The 21,705-nt window shown below is 46.2% G+C and overlaps 1 protein-coding gene and 1 pseudogene across 2 annotated transcripts in view; one reads left to right on the plus strand and one right to left on the minus strand.

The window, feature by feature from the left end:
* The window catches only part of NPSR1 (neuropeptide S receptor 1), a 204,410-nt gene that overhangs the window by 16,895 nt on the left and 165,810 nt on the right, over positions 1-21,705 (minus strand). For both annotated transcript variants that reach the window (XM_075557552.1, XM_075557551.1), the window contains one exon: positions 5,306-5,382. In XM_075557552.1, the coding sequence (XP_075413667.1) occupies positions 5,306-5,382 (77 nt within the window). The remainder of the gene's footprint in view (positions 1-5,305; positions 5,383-21,705) is intronic.
* LOC142456988 (transgelin-2 pseudogene) lies at positions 3,783-4,372 on the plus strand (annotated as a pseudogene).

Consider the following 21,705-nt stretch of genomic DNA (forward strand, 5'->3'; position numbering starts at 1 on the left):
AGAGTGAGCTTCTGTTCACACTAATCATCGCTAATGTCCCTGGTTGAGGAGCAATCATCCTGGCGTGTTAGCACCACTGGAGATTCTATTTGCCAGCCAACTCTGGAGCTTCTTGGCTGTCGTGAGGGATAGAAAAAAATCAAGTGAGTTCCATTTATGAATACATAATGATTGCGCTTTTGAAAACCAGCTGCCCTTCATTGTAAAAATGAGGTCATTGGTGATGATGTGAATATGTAGACATTTTATGGAGGGGTAATGGCATACTACATACCAGTTGGAAACTAAATCTCTAAGTGGTTTTGTTCCATTTCAGAGACTGGTGGAAAGAGGAGCCCAAGAGCACAGGAAATGGATGATTAGCAGCCAGGAAACATGAGAGGATGTTGGTGAGAGAGTCCCCAAAGCATAGTGATGACAGTTCTGTTGAGAAGGTGGTTGGTAGGGTAGTTGAGAAGGTGGGTGGTAGGGTAGTTGAGAAGATGGTTGGTAGGGTAGTTGAGAAGGTGGTTGGTAGGGTAGTGGAGAAGGTGGTTGGTAGGGTAGTTGAGAAGGTGGTTGGTAGGGTAGTGGAGAAGGTGGTTGGTAGGGTAGTTGAGAAGGTGGTTGGTAGGGTAGTTGATGAGTTGTGGACACCAGAGTGTCGAAAGCCCTCCTATTGCCCCACCTCTCTAGCCATGTCTGTTTCACTCACTGTGGTGAATGGGCCTTGGGAAAATGCAGGGCAATGGGATGGAGGCCCATGGCTGGTTGTAACAGAAGTGGAGAAAGAGAATTGCTGAGGCAGGGAGGGTGTTGGTGGTGGCGGTGGGGGTGTTGGTGGGAGTTCAAAGAGATCAAGCAAAAGGTGGAATGTGACCCGGTTGGACCGGTAGACATTATGAGGCACGTTCAGGAAGACCTCAGGTGACGGAAACAAAATGGGATGCTCTGCACACACTGGTAATGTGCCATCTTTTAAAGAAATCAAAGCCAACTGTTCTGAAAGTGAGGCTGGGATTGTGTTCTACAGGAAGAGTTCTAGGAAGAACATACCAGAGAGATGGTCAGGCCATGAACTTGAATTTGGGCCTTTAATTTTTCCATCGTGAGGTCTTCGTTTGCCCACCCATGACCTTTGTTTCTAGAATGTCCTTCTGGGAGGCAACCTGATTTCGAGAGGAAGCATAGACGTTCTGGCCGATCAGATGTGCGTGTGAATCCTGGTTGCACTACTTGCTCCCTATAGAAACATGAAATTGGCTTAACCTTTGAGCCTGCCTCCTATTTATCAAAGAGAGAAAAGGATACTAACTCACAGAGTTGCTCTAAGGACTGGAAAAGATAACATACTCACAGGACCACGAAATGGCTGACAGATGTCCAATGTGTCCCTCTGTCTTGTCTGCTCTGATGTTCCCCCACCCCCCACACCTTTGGACACACCTTTCTCACCCCAGCCCAAAGCTCTGGACTCCTTAAACCTTCTGGTTCCACTACACTTGTCCTGTTCACCATGATCCCACAGTCACAGGCTTTGCTAAGTGACAACTGACTCAGTATGTGCCTGTCTAGTGCACATTGCCTGGTCCAGATAACATGTCTTAATGGAAAGGATCAGTTCTAATGATATGCATTTTGGACATGATGGGAGGGTGTGCAGAGGAGATTTGAGGCCAGGTCAGAGTCGGCTTCCCTAAGGATTGACAACAGTGGAAGAGCTGTGAGGCAGTTGTACCAGGCTTGGTAAAGTAGCAGGGCAGAGGACAAGAGGAAGACCTTCCACGAGACTGATGGACACAGTGGCGGCCTCCAGGGGCTCACACAGAGGAATAATTGCGAGGGTGGCACAGGACTGGCAATATTTCGTTTGGTTGGACATAGGCTTGCTGTGAACCCAAACCAACTGGACAGCACCTAACTCCCCCACCTCCCCCGACACACACACAACATTGGGTGACTCTGAGTCACAATCGACTAGACACCAAAGGGTTTTTTTTGTTTGTTTCTACACAGTAACTGTGAGAGCTGTTAAATTCACATGCTCTTAGTAGGTGCTGTCGAGTCCATTTTAACTCACCGTAAGCCCGGGTGACAGAGTAGAACTCCCCAGGGGGGTTCCTAGACTATAATCTTCATGTAGGGAGACCTGCTGGCTCAGTGGATGAAGTATTTCGGGGCTGCTAGGCACAAGGCCAGCGATTCCAATGGACCAGCCATTCTGAGGGAGGAGGAGGAGGCTGTTCTACTCCCATTACGATGCACACTCTCAGGAACCCTGAGGAGCAGTTCTACGCTGCCCTGTGGGGTCTTCCTGAGTTGGAATAGACATGATGGAGGTGGCTTGATCCTTATGGATCTCGATCCCTCTCCCTTGAAGGAGCTGGGTGTGCTGGAGACACACCGTTAGGTTTAGACGGAGCTTCTTACTTCGATGGGTGATGATAGAGCTGTTGCACTGGCTCCTTCACAGGTACGTATCCAGACTCTTACAGCTTTATTTTCGCCTCCACTCCCTGCTCAGTCTCCCTCTCAATTTGAAATACTTCGGCGCAGACACCGTCCCCGAGGCTTCCTTTAGGGCTCCTGTCGGTTTGCGTCTCCTGCTCGTGCGAGTCTATTATAGGAGAAGCCTTTTCCAGCAGTTGTAGTATTTACTGTTTTCTGTGGGCGTTGTTGGAGATCTGATCTGTGGAAATCGACGGCTCTTGGCTGAAAGCAGAGACTACTAGAGAGCTATTTGCTGTGTGTTTATTGATTATGCAAAGGCACTGGATCCTTTGGACCATAGCAAACTATGGAGAGCCTTCAGAAGAATGGGAATTCCAGAACACTTCATTGGGCTCATGCAGAACCTGCAATCGATCAAGAGACCATTGTGGGAACAGAACAAGGGAATCCGGCATGATTTACAATCAAGAAAGGGGTGCCTTGGGTTTGTATCCTCTCATACTTATTCAGAAGCTAGGTGAGATAGTTTATTGTGTCCACCTGGCCGATAATGTGGGGTTAATTGAAGGGTGGAGGGATAACTGGCTCAGTGAGCCTTGCCTTTTGAGTTCTTGGATCTCTTGCTTTCTGATGGTTGGACCAGGGTGCAGCTGCCTTAGCCAGGTCCCTGCTTCAGCTGGCAAGGCTCACTTCCTGTGAGATATCCCTGAGGAGAAGCCACATGTACCTACCCCGATGCAGCCCTGGGTGCTGGAGCAGCTGTGTGGAGACCCCTGCCAGCGCTGAGATGCTTGCACGCTCACTGACTCGGCTTTCCTCCTGCTGTCTGCTCATTGTGCCTGTTTTGTGAGATGAAGGAAGACTTTGTGGATTGGTGTTGGACATATGGGTTAATGTTGGACTTGTGGGCTTGGGCAGCACTGGGTTGGGATATTTTCTTGATGTACACTTAACCTTTATATAAAACTCTATCTTGTACATGAGTTTTTGTGGATTTGTTTCTCTAAAGTGCCCAGACTAACACACTGGGTTATATGAAGAAGCATGTGACATCAGGATTGGGAAAAGGGTCACGATAAGCCTTGCTTGCTGAAAGTGAGGACTTGAAGCCCTTGCTGATGAAGTTCGCGGATTGCAGCCTTCAGTGTGGATTACAACTCAGTGTCGAGAAAACGAAGATCCTCACAACCTCACTGAGGGCAGTATCATGACAGACGGACAAAAGGTTGACGTCGAATATTTCATTTGGCATGCATCCACAGTCAAGGCTCTTGGAAGCACCAATCAAGAAATCAAAGAACATTCTCGTGCACTCGTCCGCTCCCCACAGCCACCACTAACTATCCTGCAGAATGCCCGACAGGGGACCTGCCTATTGCCCTGAGCCAGGAGGTGCGGCAGCAGATTGAGAAACAGCGCCGTTCAGTCCTGGAGCACAGCCTGCACCTGTGGGTTCCCAGCCAGTGCCGCAAGGCCATGGGCCGACCTCAGCCTTGTCAGGACAACTTCCAGAACCGGCTCAGGGATGGCATGTGCTCTGTGAGCTCCTCCGTGCACTGCACCCCAAGCCCAGACCTCGGTGAAGAGGAAGCAGAACCATGGCCTTCCAGCAGATGGAGCAGAAGCAGCCAGCTCTACAGCCATCAATACTAGCGCCATCTCCAAGACTGGGGGCTTCTGGGGAGCAAAGAACATGGCCTGTGGATGGTGGGCACTGATGAATTGAGGTGGACTGGCAGTAGCCCGGCAAGATGAGCTCTTTTCTGGAGTCTCCAGTTGGTTTCCTATGAAATCCAAGGAGAACCCGCAGAACTTCTCGGACAACTAGCTGCAAGAGGGCAAGAGCATGACAGGGTGGCAGATGGGCTGCAACCACGGGACGGCTCGGGCTGGCATGACCTGCCCCCCTCTAGCCCGCCCATCACACTCCCGCCCTCCATGAATGGTTAAGATCCCCCAATGCTCTGTTTTTAGCAGTGACATCCCCTGGCCTGTTTACTCTGGAGGCACCCAGGGTTGGCCTCCCTACATACTTCCAATTATATCCCTACACCCTACCCTAAGTGCCCCCAAACTTGACCAGCCAGCCTCTTCTTTTCTCCTGGGACCAAAATGTGGGAGTTGTTCTCCTCCACCCACAATTCCTCTTTTCTCACCCGCTGGGCTCTATGCCCTTATTCCATTCCTGGGCTGGGGGCAGCCACAACTACTCCTCCCTGTGAACTTGACCTCTGCAGCCACAGCTGGCAGCAAGGCAGGCAGACAGTAAATGGAAACCTAAGAGCCCTTTAGTTGGCTGCTGTTTTCTCCAGGATGGCCTCAGTCAGGCCCACTAACATTTCCATGGGAAGCAGGCCAGACATGCAAGTGTCTACGCCTGGTACCCAGCAGGCGATCTATAGAAAGGTCGGCTGAAATGGAATGGGGACAGGAGGGTGTGCAGTCAGCTGCAGTGGTGAGGGAAGTGTGGTTGTGGCCTTGACGGATGTAGGGCCCATGAGCCTGTGGGGGAGACTTGCTGCATAGGTTTAATTCAAAAAACAATGTCTGCCTACTATTGTTCTGGTTGCTTGGTGTTTCTCTGAGTTCCTACCCATCTTGGTCCTCCAAGATGTTCCCCAGACATGCCTGGAAAGAGGCGGACTCGCAGATCCTGGCTCACAGGCTGCGCTGTGGGCACAGCTTGAAGAACTTTAATCATTCCTTCCCGTTTCTGGTTTTCAGGGAGAGGCTCTTCCCTCTTGGGTGAGTCTTCTCTGTCGGCTGGGCCTGATGCAGGGCAGGCTTCCAGGAAGCTTGAGTTCAAATTCACTAGATGAAAATCACTTCACAAGCAAATTAGGCAAGAGTTGGGCCATGCTCACTAGCCACTTACCTGAGCAATTGGAAATCACTGTTTCGCGGGCTTTGCTTTTAACCCAAATGGTCCGGATCACGATGCCATAGATGACGCTGTGGAAAGGATCAAAGACAATATTAATGCGACTGGTGGATTTCTGCTAGGAGGACAGGGAGCTGATCACTCCCACCTCCCTGACGACGAGGTATGTAGGCTCCCTGGACCAGGCTGCTCCTGTACTGATCGCAGAACCGCAGCAGGCCACAATGGAAAGGACCATAAAGATCAGTCGGATGCAGCTACCTTCTCTTGGAAGCAAAGACACTTGCTTTGCCCCGAGCTAACGCAGGTGGTCCGGGAACAGCTAGGATCATAATGCAAGAACGTGAGCTGTGGAGTTTATTACAGCACAGCTACTTCCTGGGTGTATGAGCTCGGAGTTAGCCTGGCTTAGTGGGTGGTGCAACTAGTCAGTATCTGAATGGTTCGAAGTTCACGTCCATGCAGGGGCACCTCGGAAGAAAGGTGGTGATCTATTTCCATAAAAACAAGTCCTTGGAAACCCCACGAGGCACAGTTCTCTGAAACACATGGGGGCGCTGTGAGTTGGAGTGGTTCTAATGGCAACTGCTCTCAGTAGGATGGCCAGACTTTGTCCCTGCCTCGGGTGGCTTTTCCTTTGGTATAATCCTCTTGCTATGGCAGGATGTGAAGATGATGGGAAGGATGTAATTACGTTAAGAGTGCAGCATCTGTCTTGCTAGTTTTTCTCTCTCTGTGTCTCCCATTCTGTCTTTTTCTTTCTCCCGCTCACCGTCCTTTTCGGGCTTGGAAGATGTCAGTTGCCATGGAGTCTACAGCCGTGAGACACGCAATTATGCACGCAGAAGATCCCCTTCCTCCCACTGAGTCTCTGCTGAGGAGGCAGCCCTGGCTGACACCAGGGTTGTTGCTTGGACTTCTGATTCACTGAGATAGGGAAATTATCAATGGGCAATGCTTTCAATCACTAAGTTTATGTTTTCTTTAATGCCGTAAAAGAAAATCAATACAACAAGTTTCAGTTAAAAAAATCTGTTAACCTAAGGGTTCTTTTGAGGATTAAATGTGATAATATTTAAAGTGTCAAACATAGTGCTTGAAAATGAGTGGAGACTATAAATGTCAACTCCTTTCCTCGCTTTCTTCCTTATTTTACACGCACTCTTGCAGGATACAGTCTGTGCTTAACGGAAAAACAGTGCTAATGAGTCAAAAACTTCAGCAAATTTGGTCTTTTTTGGCTTTGTTGATAAACATAAAAACTTAAACCTTTTAAAAACGTTACAGCTATTTTGGATATATTAGGTACCTTGACAAAAAGCTTTGGTACAAAGCATTTCTTTATTTTATAGCTGCACAACCTTCTCTCCTGAGAATCATTGGTTTAAAAAAAATTGAGCTCTAGTTTGCAATAGCTGACAAAGCACTAATTACTTTTGATGACCTGCAAGAATAGTTTAATTAGCGATGAAGTGAACGCCCTCTGATTTTTTATTGCTATTGCTAATTCTGTTCAGTATTCCTTCTGAGTCCTCCAGGAAAGCTCAGAGCCTTTTTGTAGGGGTTTCCTTATAATATGTGTGTATACATATGTACCTATACATGTAACCTGTATAGATATATATGTACAGACACACACTCATATGCATACATGCACATATCTGTAATGGAAGGCTTCAGTTTTCGCAATAGCATCACGGTGTGCCTGGTGTCACCCCAGGAGCTAACTCAGGGAACCACCCCTCATACGAGACCATAAAGAATTTTTAAAAAAAGAATGGAATCCTTTTTATTTAGGGAACATGCATATATCTCCAATTTCAAATCAAGCTCTTTTTATATATGCCAATAAGTAGAGATTATTTTCAAAAGTAACTTTTTGGCATATACTTCACATATAATGCAATTTAATCATTCCATCATATTAAGAGATTTGTGTAATCATCACCACAATCAGTTCCACAACATTTCCTTCTCCTTCTCCTTGTTGGTCAGCTCTCCGTTTCCCCTCCACCCTCCCCTGCTGCACCCGTAGGCAATTATCAATCAAGTGACTGTCTCTATAGATCTACCTATACTGCATTTCATATACAGAAAGTCATATAAAACACCGACAGGAAGCAAACAAAAATCAGCAACAATGCCTGGATTAGACTTCGAAAAACCTCAATTCCACATCGGAAAGCCAGGAGGGCACATGTACAGGCAGTGGCTGCATGAGTGGCTTCTTGGGGTGTGGCAGGGCAGGTCGCTGGCTAAGGGGGGCCAGGAGCAGTGAGTACAGAGAGAGGAAAATGCGTAAAGTTGATCGTGGTCGTGATTATACAACCCTTCTTGATATGTTCGAATTCTTGAATTATATGATATCTGGACTATATGCCAATAAAACTGCTGAAAAAAGATAGCAAACAATATTTTTAAATGGACAACTTTACTGTCAACTCACTGCCATCACATCAATGTCAACTAATAGTGACCTTATAGGACAGGGGAGCACTGCCCCCTGTGAGTTTTTCACCTATGAGGCTGTAACTTAAAAAAAAATCATTTTATTAGGGGCTCATACACCTCTTATCACAATCCATACATGCATAAATTGTGTAAAGCACATCTGTACATTCCCTGCCCTCATCATTCTCAAAACATTTGTTCTCCACACTTAAGCCCTTGGCATCAGGTCCTCATTTTTCCCCACCTTCCTCGCCCCCCCCCCCATGAGCCCTTGATAATTTGTAAATTTTTATTTTGTCATATCTTGTCCTGTCCGACATCTCCCTTCACCCACTTTTCTGTTGTCCGTGCCCCAGGGAGGAGGTCACATGTAGATCCTTGTAATCCGTTCCCTCTTTCCATCCCCCTCTCCCTCTACCCTCCCAGTATCGCCACTCACAGCGCTGGTCCTGAAGGGATCATCTGCCCTGGATTCCCTGTGTAGCCAGACTTGGAAGGTAGAATTCAGATCATGATAGCTTGGGGTGGGGGGAAAGGAACCATTTAGGAACTAGAGGAAAATTGTAATTTTCATCGTTGCTACATCGCACCTTGGCTGGCTCGTTTCCTCCCCTAGATCCCTTTGCAAGAGGATCTCTAGTGGCCGACAAATGGGCTTTGGGTCTCCACTCTGCACTGCCCCTTCATTCACTATGGTAAGATTTTTTTTGTTTTGATGATGAGGCTCTAACTCTTTATGAGAGTAGAAAGTCCCATCATTCTCCCAATGAGCAGCTGGTGGTTTCAAACTGTGGATCTTGCAGTTAGCAGCCTGATGCATACCCACTATGCCACCAGAGCTACTTAAAATGGGTGAAATAGGGAGATGGAATGATAAGGTATTAGATTTTCCCTAACAACATCTGCCACAGTTGCCTTGGCAATGCCCTCTGCCTGATAGCAAGGCTAGCCACATCCCTCACCTATAGTTGGATGGGCTTCACCCGAGGCCTAATGCACGCGAGGACCTTATAAATGGATGTGGGCTTCCACTGCCATCCACGGCTTCCTGCAGAGCAGGTGTTCACGTGATTAGTGTCCATTTTAATCAAATGAAACTTATGATAGTAAGTTTCAACCTACTTAAATATGACATTTCTTAGATGTATGAATACAAACAACAAAATTGTTCTGTGAAATCTTTCTCTATTGAATTACAATGTCATTAGTTACAACAATATTAGCAATTGACTGGAGGCTCTATGTTTTTTTCCTCCCTCTTTAATTAACCCTGCATTCTCAGAAAAAGTTTGGCTATAGGGTCACAAATGCTACTTAGCAGCGTACTGTCGCTAGAATGTGTAGCAGAGAATTTGACAAAATAAGTGTCTATAAAAATACCAGCAGGAATGAGAACAATGGTGCTTGTCTTTGTCACGTGGAGAGGAAGCCACATGACTTAAAGTGGCATTGTAGTTGGGTAACAGTGACAGCTCTGGCTGGAGCACATTCTAAAACATCACACTCACTACCATCTAGCCCTGACTCATGGTGACCCCACAGGCCAGCTTAGCACTGTCACCGTGGCTTTCTGAGACTTTCTGAACTCTATAGGAATAGAAAGCCTCATCTTTCTCCCATGGAGCGGCTAGTGGGTTAGAACTGCTGACTTTGTGGTTAGCAGCCCAATATGTATCCCACGATGCCACCAGGGCATCTGTGTTGGAGCACATTCAAAATTTTAAAAAGTTAAATGAGCATAGCGTTTCAAGCTTGTAGATATATTATTACATGTAACCTGGGTCTATGAAAAAATGTTTTTGTTATTATATCTAACTGGAGGACTATTTTATGAAAAAAATAAAATTCTGATGAAGGACTGGACAAAAATTTATAGACAATCATTTTGGCGTCACTCTGTCCTTCGGTGTTCAATCTCTAGTGACAGCACTGTGTGTTAGATGTCTGGGCCTAAACCACAGCCCCCCACTCCTCTTCTCGGGAACAACCAGGCAAGTAGAAATCTACCTTTACTGTTTGCTGGGCAAACACCCCATAGCAAGGTGACCCTCTCATTTATTGTCTGAACAAGACATTTCACAGAATAGAGACCTCTGAAATGCCTTTCCTTCCTCCTTCCTCATGGCCTTTATTTACTCACACAGCGACTTCTGTGGCGTGTTCCTTCAGCCCGTGCAATAACGTGTGCCTTCCTCTTCCTGCCCTTTCTTCAGCCCTGGATAAGCATTTGCTTAATGAGGACATAGCCTTCTAACCACCTCCAAAGGGCTGTTCACTAACTCTGAGGCCTGCACTGCCGTTAGAGCTCTTGTCTAAAGGCCCATGGGCAGCTCTGCTTTCCCACTAGAGCAAGCCCAGGATCTTTCGCAGGGTGTTCAATGCCTCTCACAATCTAGTTTTGCCTTCCTAGCCTTTTTCATCTTCGTCCTGTCTCCCAAGGGTCCAGCCTCAGGCTGGGGACTTGATGAACAGACAGTGCTGTCTTGGAGCCTTAGAGCTTCGGAGGCAGCGGAGTCTAAAGCCCTTGTCTGCCATCAGACTTTCCTGACCCTTCATAGTTGAAGCTGGAAGATGATGTTCAGTTGCGCCCTGCAGATTCTATTAGGATTCATTTGCCCCAGGTGCTTTGCCAATCAAAGGAGGAGGGAGGGGAACTGGTGCTGCATTTCAAAGGACAACTCTGGACCAAAGTTCCTCTCTTTCTTCATTAGCTTTCAGTTAGTTTATTGTGCCAACCTGGCTGATTAAACACATGTGGAGTTAATTGAAATCAGAGGGATAAATGGCTCGATGAGCCTTGCCTTTCTAGTTCTCAGGTCTCTTGCTTTGTGATGGTTGGTCCAGGGTGCAACTGCCTTAGCCAGTTCCCTGTTTCAGCTGGCAAGGCTGACTTCCTGCAAGACATCCCTGAGGAGAAGCTGCATGGACCTACCCCGATGCAGCCCTGGGTGCTAGAGCACCCATGTAGAGACCCCTGCCAGAGCTGAAATGCTTACATGTTCACTGATACGGCTTTCCTTCTGTAGTCAGTCTCATAGTGTGTGTTTTGTGAGATGGAGGAGGACTTTGTGGATTGGTGTTGGACATATGGGTTAATGGGCTAATGTTGGACTTGTGGACTTGGGCAGCACTGGGTTGGGATGTTTTCTTGATGTGCACTTGCCCTTTATACAAAACTCTCTCTTATGCATGTGTTTCTGTGGATTTGTTTCTCTAAAGTACCCAGACTAATACAAGCTTATTAATGAATTCCACAAATATTTCTTTGATCACCTACTTTGTCCAAGGTGAGTTATTGAGGATACTGTAGTAAGCAAAGCACACAGAGTCCCTGCCCATGTGGATTTTATGTCTCCTCTAGGGAGACAAGCCATCGTAACAGGAGACTGTAAGGAACATATGTGTTGTGGAGATAGGTGCTCTGAAGGACTCCTTGGCTTATGCAAATAGTTAAGTGTTTGTCTACTCATTGAGGGGTTGGCAGCTTGAATCCTCCCAGAGGTGCCTTGGAAGAAAGGCCTGGTGACCTATACCTGAAAAGCCAGTCCCTAAAAACTGTATGGAACAAAGTTCCACTCTGACATGCCTTGAGTCAGAATGGATTCAAGGGAAGAATGTTTTGTTTATGCTTAGGTGCTATGACTGCAGGGTGGTATCAGGCCGGACTAGAGGCCCGGATTTCTATAAGCATACCTGCGTATTGCTCGGCTCAGGAATGTAGAAAAGGTGGGAACAACTCGATCGATACTTAAGGAGTGAAGCAGAACTTAACATTCCGGTATACACAGTCCACTGGAACAGGTTTGCTGGACTCTCAGAAGTGAGAAAGGCAGTGGGAGGCTGCTCATTGTTCCTCTGGTTACATGAAGTCAACAGACCTCCTCCAGGTGCTGACCACGGGCTCTCTCTGAAGCCTTCAATGGTTCAGATCCACAAGCCTGGACAGCGGGGCATCAGTTAGGGCAGTACTGTGGGCCAGTTACAGATAATGCTCCACTCAAATCGGCTTAAGCACTTAGAATACCACGCTCCCACCTCCCCCCCAGGCCCTAATGGCAACTTCAAAAGTAGGACAGGGTCCGGTACTTCCTGTGATTGGTTGGTAGGAGCCTGTCATCCTCCTTGGCTTTCTGCTCATGCTCCGGCCAGGCCTCACGAGTCCTTTTGCCCACCCTGCCCTGTGCACCCCAGTGGTGCCAACCCAGATGAAGCGTTCTAGTCCGATCCTTAAACCCCAACCTAATGAGCTGATTTCCCCCCAATACATTACAAATCCATGCTCCATTACAGCTCCATTACATCTCTTCCTTTGGGATTGGAAGCTATGGGACCACTTATGCCTCTACCTTATCACGCAGAGATAAAAATGATAGGAGAATGGGAAATCAATTAAGTAGCAAGAAAACATCACGGAGAAAGTAAGGCAATTACACCAGGGCGCATAGCCTCTGCAGCAGCCATTAGACCGTTCTGCCCAGTGAATTTTGAAAACAACAGGAGCTGTTTTCACCCAGAAAAACAACTCACTGCATTTATTTCCACTCCCAACACTTAGGAACCAGATGTGGTGGACGATAGACTAGCCAGGTCTTCACGTGGACACAGTTCTGGGGAGAGTTTGCCGTGAACAACACAACTCCTTTCCTCCCCTTGTCCTTGCTCCCCTTTCCTCTTGTCCTTTCCCCCTTCATATATGTTTATTGAGGGTCTGATGCTCCTCAGATACTTGTCTAGATATTATATAGCTTGTAGTTTCTATGATGCGTTCTGAGGAAGACTCGTGTGCATGCATGTGTGTGGAGAGAGAGAGAGAGAGAGAGAGAGAGAGAGAGAGAGAGAGAGAGAGAGAGAGAGACTTCTAGGAGTATGCTTCTGTGGGCCATATCTGTTGCGTGATTGGTGCACATCCTCAGTCAGGTCTGCTTGCTAGTTATGGTCATTCAAGGGACCATTTGTGAAGTGTCCTTAGGTGTGCCAGATTGGGATATAAAAATTGAGAGGCAAGCATTTCTGTACTCAAGAGTTCCAGCCACACAAGCAGGCAATTCAGTTTCAATGAAGCATTGATGGTGGCCTGGACAAAGGCTGAGCTTGGATATCAGAGTTATAAACTCTGGGGTTATTACTGGGCCGAGGGTTGGCAGGGCTAATGTCTCTGCAGAGTTGGTATTCTAAGTGGACCTGGAGGATTCCCAGTAGTTTGACATAAAGAAGGCAGGTAAGACATGGGAAAAAATGATAAATTATCAAGGGTTTGTGAGGGAGGGAGGGGAAAAATGATGAGCTGATACCAGGGGCTCAAGTAGAAACAAAACGTTTGAAGAATGATGGTGGCACTGTGCTTGACTAATGTGCTGGACACATGGCTGTATGCATGGCTTATGATTAGAGTTGAAGGATCCCAATACAATGATAAAAAAGAAAGAAAGAAAGAAAGAAGGCAGAGGAAAGTTGGAGGAACATTCAGGAATACAATCTGATGTGTGCAAAGACGGGCAGGAGGACCGTGGTGAGCTCAGGAAACATCCAATGGTTGATAATGGCTGGCGTCTTAGAGGTAAGGAGGCTGTGTGAGCTGCTGACCCTGGATTATTAGCTTGAGAAGGTTTGAAAAGGACAAGTAAATGTTTGCCCTAGAAAATATTAAATGTATAGCTAAAGCACTAATAACTAAAACCACATGATATACAGGTGCCAGAAAAGCAGGCAAATGCATTGAAGATAATAGATGAGTCAGGAACAACGTAAGTGTGTAAAATACGATAGGATTGACATTTCAATCTATAGAGAGCTAACCTAAACCAAACTCACTTCTGTTGAGTCAATGCTGACTCATAGTGACCCAATAGGACAGGACTACTGCCCCTGGAGGTTTCCAAAAACAGTTGAAGCTTTTCTCAGGAGAAAGCTCATCAACTGTTGGCCCTGTAGGTAGCAGCCCAAGTCCTAACCACTACACCCAGCAGGGCACCTTCCGTCTAGAGCAGGGGTTCTCAACCTGTGGGTCACGACCTTTTGGGGGTCGAACGACCCTTTCACAGGGGTTGCCAAAACCATCGGAAAACACATATTTCCAATGGTCTTAGGAACTGAGACACTATTCCTCTATCCATCTCCAGGTGGCTCGGCCAACATGCAGATGTGCCCACAGGCACGAAGCCTGTTACCCATGCTACACCATGCTTCAACACAAAGTTTCATTTGTCATTAGAAATAAATATTTCACAATATATAATTACACATTTTAAATTAATTACTATGCTTTAATTATGTTCAATTTGTAATAATGAAATTACATCCTGAATATTAGATATTTACATTATGATTCATAAAACAGTAGCAAAATGACAGCTATAAAGTAGTAATGAAAATAATTTATAGTTGGGGTCACCAACACATGAGGAACTGTATTAAAGGGTTGTGGCATTAGGAAGGTGGAGAACCACTGCCTTAGAGAGAAAGGACAGATTATTCAGTAAATGGTGGTGGGGAAGAGGACACAGTATGAAGAGAGGGGAAAAAAATCAACAGAGACCTAACTCACTTCTAATTAAATGGTACTAACTAAGTGGTACAGGGCTAATTAGCTCACCACTTACAGTATTTTTATAAGTGAGGTTCTCCCTACCCCCCATCTTTATGTATTGGCTTCTATATGCATCAGCGATGGTGAGGGATTTAGTAGCGATTTCAGAAACGTTTTATTGTGATCTGAGTGAATGTTTACCGGGCAAATTGGTTTTCCATTCAGCAATTCAACGCATTTGCTTTGTGGCATTGGTGACAGCCTCACCGTTAAACAGCGCCCTTCCCGCTTCCTCCCTGTGGGGGTCACTTCCATTCATCCTTGCAGCCTTATTCCTTAGCAAAGCCTGCCTTCCAAGAGGACGCTTTACATACATTCCAAACACGGAAATTAATTGCAGCCAATTTAAAATATATCATCACAAAAACACTAACTAGACACACGGAGGGATTTTTATTGTAACTATGTGAAAGGAACACTATCCTAAAGATGCTATGAAATGTCCAAGTGTAAAAAAAAATAATAAAGTGAGGATATGTGAGTATGCTAAAATTGAAGAGAGCTGTGTATTTCTTAAAAAGCCAGATTCCTTGCCCTCTAATGGTCACATATATTTGTAGAAGGTTTTGCAAAGTGTTTTCCTGGGACTCTAACTTTTAAAATAGTTGATCATTTTCCCTTCTTATTTTGAATTTTAGCTCTTGTCCTATTCTCTTTTTCTTAATTGGATGAGTCACTTTTAAATTAAAACAGATTCAGCACAAAAAAAGCAAATAATACACCAGGGAAATGTTACATATAAACAGCTAAGCAGCCTTATTATATAAAGAAAAATCCTTCAGGGCAGGATACACTTTGGATTGCTTACCACAAGATCAAACCCAAAGCTGTTCCTCGGGATGAAGCTGAGGCTAAAAGCGTCTCTAAAGACTTATCACCTCAAAAACCCTATATAGATCATCATGACTCAGAATTGACTTGATGGCAGTGAGCAATTTGTGAATATTATATGAAGATTCTTTCTAAAGATGAAGAGTAGAAGAAAAACAACCATTAAAATGGGAAAACTGGCGATGTGGTGAAGAAAGCTGATGGTGCCTGGCTATCAAAAGATATAATATCTGGAGTCTTAAAAGGCTTGCAGATAAACAAGTGGCCATCTAGCTCAGAAGCATCAAAGCCCACATGGAAGAAGCACACCAGCATGTGTGACCACGAGGCGTAGAATGGACCAGGTATCAGGCGTCAAAGAACAAAAAATCATATCAGTGGGTACCTACCTTTCTGATATGATTCCTGAAGACAAATGTGTGCATAACCAAATGTGGTGAATAAAGCTGATGGTGCCCGGCTATCAAAAGAGCATCTGGTGTCTTAAAGGCTTGAAGATAAACAAGCGGCCATCTAGCTCAGAAACAACAAAGCCCACATGGAAGAAGCACACCAGCCTGTGTGACCATGAGATGTTGAAGGGATCAGGTATCAAGCATCAAAGAACAAAAAATCTTATCAATGTAAATGTGGGTGAGTGCAGAGTGGAGACTCAAAGTCCATAGGTAGGCAACTTTACACCCCATTACTTAAAGGTTGTGGGGAGGAGAGGACCAGTCAGGGTGCAGGATAGCAATGATGAAATATATAACTTTCCTCTAGTTCTTGAATGCTTCTTCCCCCGCACCCCCCCGACTGTGATGATCCCAATTCTACCTTACAAATCTGGCTAGAACAGAGGATGTACATTGGTACAGATAGCAACTGGAAACACAGGGAATCCAGGACAGATGACTCCTTCAGGACCAGTGGGGAGAGTGGTGATGCCTGGAGGCTGGAGGGAATGTGGGTAGAAAGGGGGAACTGATTATAAGAATCTACATATAATCTCCTCTCTGGGGGATGGACAACACAAGTAGGTGAAGGGAGACATCGGACAGTGTAACATATGACAAAATAATAATTTATGAATTATGAAGGGTTCATGAGGGAGGGGTAGGGGTAGGAAGGGGGAAAAATGCACTTTGACTCAGGGAGGCCCCGTATGTGTCAGAGTAGAATTGCTTCATTCAGTTTTCAGTAGATCTGGGGGCGGATCACCCAGTAAGCAAGATAAGCATGGACTGACTGATCTTCAATGAATCCATGCTTGCTTACTAATCTTCAATGAGCAGTGAACAATTTCACATGATTTGTGGTGGAACCCACGTGAAATTATTCCCTGGCAGAGAGACTCTGTCCCTGTCAGGGATGCTAAATTTGAAAAATGGCTTAAAATCTGTAGGCAGGTGCTATGGAGTTGAGAGAGAGAGAGGCAGATGCCAGCCATACCTCGAAACAGAATTTTGGGTATGGAAATAAAGATGAAATTGTACACCACAGATTAGTAAGTAAACACAAGTAAACCCATGCTTACCATTTTTATTGGGTAACCCAACCCTGGCAGTGATCCTTTAATAATAGATTACCAGGCCTTTTGACCTAGGTGCCTTTGAGTGGATTCAAACTGCCAACTGTTTGCTTAGTAGCTGAGTGCTTAATGGTCGGCACTGGGAGGGATCAATTCCTGAGGAATTCATGCTTGATAACGGGCCAGTGAAACGAAGACCCTCACTGAGCTGGATTGACACAGTGGCTGCAAAAATGAACTCCAGCATAGGATCAATTGTGAGGATGGTGCGGGACCGGGCACAGTTTCCTTCTGTTGCATGTTGCTTACAGCATTTCACAACAGCCTCAACAGAGAGAGGAGGGCCTTGAAACATGAAATGAGAAGATAATGGAATTTTCTAAGATCATTCTGAAGCTCTCCTTTCTGTGTGCTATGCGTGCGTACACATGTGTACACGTACATATAAATAAATACATATGTAACTATAGGTAACTATTTACACCTAGCTACATCATGATAAATGGAAAAAAGATTAAAGTTGTCAAGGATTTCATCTTGCTTGAATCCCTAATCAATGCTCATGGAAGCAGCAGTCAAGAGATCGAAGGGTGTGCTGCATCGGGTAAATCTGCTGCACAATTATTGAACAGCAAGGATGTTACTTGCCTGACCCCAGTCATGGTATTTTCAGTGGTCTCATATCATGCTGGACATTGAATAAGAAGGCCAAAGGAAAAGACCGATGTGCTTGAATTGCGGTGCTGGAGGAGAATATTGAAAGAACCATGGACTGCTCAAAGCACAGATAAGTCTGTCTTGGAAGAAGTGTGGCCAGAGTGCTCCTTAGAGGCAAGGATGGTGAGACTTCATTTTTCTTACCTTGAACACGTTGCCAGGAGAGCCCAGTCCCTGGAGAAGGACATCATGCTTGGCAAAGTAGAGGAACAGCGAAAAGAAGAAGGCCCTTGACAGGATGGATTGACCCCGTGACTGTACCAACGGGCGCAAGCATGAGAACACGTGTGAGGATGGCACAGGACCAGCCTGTGTTTCGTTCTGTCATGCTCACTCTTGCCATGCGTCAGAACTGTTTTGATGTCACTAACAACAATGTCTGTCTGTCTGTCTATCTATCTATCTATCTACCACCCAAGAGTTAAGGGCACAGACTCCTGCATAGTAGAAAATCCAGGTGCAACCTTTAATGCTTCCTAACATTTAACTATTAATAATGCATTAACTGGAAGCCTTATTGATAACATAAACATTCACTAAGAACATACTTTGTGCTCTTGAGGTAAGCACTGAAATGCTACCCACAAAGTTAGTGATTCAAATCCAGCAGCTTCCCTTCAGAAGAAGACGAGGCAGTCAGATACTCTCTGTGTCTAGAAGTCAGAATAGACTATATGGCAGTGGGGTTGGTTTTGTCATTTTAAAAATCATTTTATTAGGGGCTCATACAATTCTTAACACATTCGATACATCCATCCATTGTGTCAAGAACATATGTACATTTGTTGCTATCATTCTCAAAACATTTGCCTTCTACTTGAGTCCTTAATATTGGCTGCTCATTTCTCCCTCCCTCCCCACTCCCCCCTACCCCATGGACCCTTCATCATTCATAAATTATTATTATTTTGTCACATATTACACTGTCCGATGTCTCCCCACGCCTTCTTCTCTGCTACCCCTTCCCCAGGGAGGAGGCTATGCGTAGATTCTTGTAATCAGTTCCCCCTTTCTATCCCACATTCTCTCCACCCTCTAGGCATCGCCACTCTCACCACTAGTCCTGAAGGAGTCATCTGTCCTGGACTCCCTGTGTTTCCAGTTGCTATCTGTACCTATGTACATCCTCTGGTCTAGCCAGACTTGCAAGGTAGAATTGGGATCATGATAGTGGCGGGGGTGGGGGGGCGGGGAAGGGAAGCATTTAAGAACCAGAGGAAAGTTATATTTCATCGCTTCTACCCTGAACCCTGACTGGTTCATCTCCTCCCCACAACCCTTCAGTAAGGGGTGTCTGGTTGGCTACCAATGGGCTTTGAGTCTCCACTCTGCACTCACCCACATTTTTAATGATATGATTTTTTGTTCCTTGATGCTTGATACCTGATCCCTTCGACAGCTCATGGTCACACAGGCTGGAGTGTTTCTTCTATGTGGGCTTTGTTGCTTCTGAGCTAGATGGCCACTTGTTTATCTTTGAGCCTTTAAGACCCCAGACGCTATGTCTTTTGATAGCTGGGCACCATCAGTTTTCTTCACCACATTTGCTTATGCACAGGTTTGTCTTCATTGATCATATCAGGGAGTTTGGGTTTTTGTCATTTTATGAATTAGATACTGCACCCAGATACAAATTGCATTTTCAATATGAGATTAAAAGGAGGGCGTTTTGTAAACAGGGCCAGGTTTCCCTCTCTTCTGGAGCCCTGGTAGCACGGTGGTTATGTGTTGGATGGCCTATTGCCAGGTCAGCAGTTCAAAACCACCAGCTTCCCCATCGGAGGGTGACTAGGCTTTCTGACCCTGTAAAGATTGCAGTCTCAGAAACCATCAGGGGCAGTTCGACTCTGTCCGACAGGTGCCTGGAGTCAGACCCCACTGAACGGCAGTGAGTGTCGTTCTGAGTGTGGCGTGGCTGCAACAATGGCTCCACAAATTTATTCCTCTCTGTTTAGAACGCTCCCTACCTTGAACTCAGTTATCCCAAAAGGCAGGCAGCCAGAGGCGCAGCCCTCGGTCTACGGCACATAGCCGACTAATCAACTTCTTCTCATGCCACCACTTCCCTGTTTCTTGGGAGCGCTCCCAGCTCCACTCCGGGCACTGCCTATGGGATCCCTGGTGTTCCTCCCGGTCTACAGGTCAGCACGAAGCAATGAAAACCGGCCAGCCCCGCAGGAGATCGTGTTTTACTTGAAACACAATTTCCCGGAGAGACGAGTCACTCCTGTGGAGATGGTTAGTGTCACATGGCATTAAAAATGATGGCTGTATCAGTGGACTTACCGCTTCAACTCATGTGGTTCAAGGGTCAACTGTGTGTGAGTGTGTGTGTATGTGAGAGCATGTTTGTATGTGTGCGTATGTTTCTGAGTGTGGCGTGTGTGTGTGAGACCCCTAGCCGATGTGTGGGCAGCAGAGTATCCGTATCGCTGCCTGTGGTCTGGCTGGGCTTGGAGCTCAGCGTTTACTCTGATCTAAGACCGGTTTCTGGAGGCCACCAGTGCCCAGAAAGCAGCTCCAGCCTCACTGGGCAGAGCCACCCGCACAGGTGGCGGAAGCGTGAAGACAGTGACTGATGAGAAGCTCTGTCTGTCAAGGGAAATGCTTCAGTTAGGCTCTGGTGACAAAGCCAGAGTGAGGCAGAATGGAGTCTTCAGGACTCCCTCCCAGTTGGCAGCAAAGAGCAAAGGGTGGGGTGGGCAAAGGTGGGCGCCAGGAGGATGTCGCTTGCTGAGGGCGCCCTGGGGAGGCTCCCGCACATGAGCAGCTGAAACACTCGCTGAAAGCTGGTGTTTCGAACGGCCCCAGAGACATCTCGGGAGACAAGCCTGCCTCCTTCAGAAGAGCCATGGCCTTGACATCACGGGGTGCTTCTGCCTTGCACGCATGGGACCACCATCCGTCAGCACCGACTCCACAGCAAGCACCCACAGTCTCGGCTGGAGAACAGCTGAGCCAGACCCGCTTTAGGAATCCTGTCCTACACTCATCAAAGTGTTGACATTTTACCTTTTCTGAGGATGCTGACGAAAAAAAAAAAATGCACAAGTTAAGCTGTAAGTAGGTTTGCGGAGATGCCCTGGTGGGAGACGTAGCCTGAATTAATGGGGCCGTTTTGACAGACAGTGAAGACCCGTGGTGACAGATTTGCCCAGACATGGTGTGCTGTGCTGTTCACGTACTGCGCCGCCCTGCTGAGCAGGGCTGATGCCACCTGAGTTGATGGAAAATCAATCGGGAGTGAGGCGAGCACAAGAGCTGCCCAGGAAATCGATACCTGTCAGTAATCTGTGATGGGATGCCCTGCTTCTTTCTAACGGCTTCTCACAGCTGCCTCTTGCTTCTCCGCACTGCTATGTTGCTATGACTTATCTGGATTGGCTGTCTAAACAACCTTCATCTTCACTTCAATCTTCCTTCCAAATTCTGTTTGATGGTGAGGAAGGCAGGAGGTGACATAAAGCCTAGAGGTTCCATGTCCGCTCAGCTGAGATGACTGGGCAAGGGGCATCACAGGAAATCTGCTGGGCTGGTTGTCAGGGGCAGCAGCTTAGCCTCTGATGGGGAGCAATTCATTGGGGAGGCGCTGTTCACCCCAGATCTACTGTTGTGAAAAATCCAGGGGCAGGACAATGGAATGGATACTGTAGGTCTCCGCTTGAATATTTTGGGAAGTTGAAGATCAGTAAAGAGCAAGAATGGGTAATTTCCTGGCAAATCCTTAAAACACTCTACCATCAGAATCATCAAAGACATGCATAAGAGATGCATCTTACCCTATAAGATTGGCAAAAATTTAATAAAGAAATGGTAATATCTTTCATTAGCATAGGTATAGAAGGATGCTGTGTACAGGAGCATGTCTTTTGCTAAGGACAGTTGGTTAATATGCATTAAAAGTGCTAGAATGAGTACCATCATTTAAAACAAACCAAGAAAACATTTTATTGCGATGTAAGTGAAAGTTTGTGGGGGCCTACTGGTTTTCCATTCACCATTATATGCATCGCATTTTGTGACGTTGACTGAAATCCTCACAATGTAACCACTCTGCCACTCCCTTTTCTGAACAGCCGTCTTGCCTTGCCTATCTATTCCTCTTGTTTGATAACGCAGAGTTGTGTGTGGAATCGCATTTACCTTTGTTGTCTGCAACTCCTGTGTACTTTTTTCATGCCTTTCCCTCAGTGATATTGTGCTGACCACCCCTTATTTCATATTGTCTTTGATCTAGATATTTCACTCCAGTGAATTCTGAACCTCACTCCAGCCATTAGAAGTTTATTGCCAAATATT

Source organism: Tenrec ecaudatus, chromosome 9 (assembly GCF_050624435.1).
Source record: "Tenrec ecaudatus isolate mTenEca1 chromosome 9, mTenEca1.hap1, whole genome shotgun sequence".
Classification (NCBI taxonomy): Eukaryota; Metazoa; Chordata; class Mammalia; order Afrosoricida; family Tenrecidae; genus Tenrec; species Tenrec ecaudatus.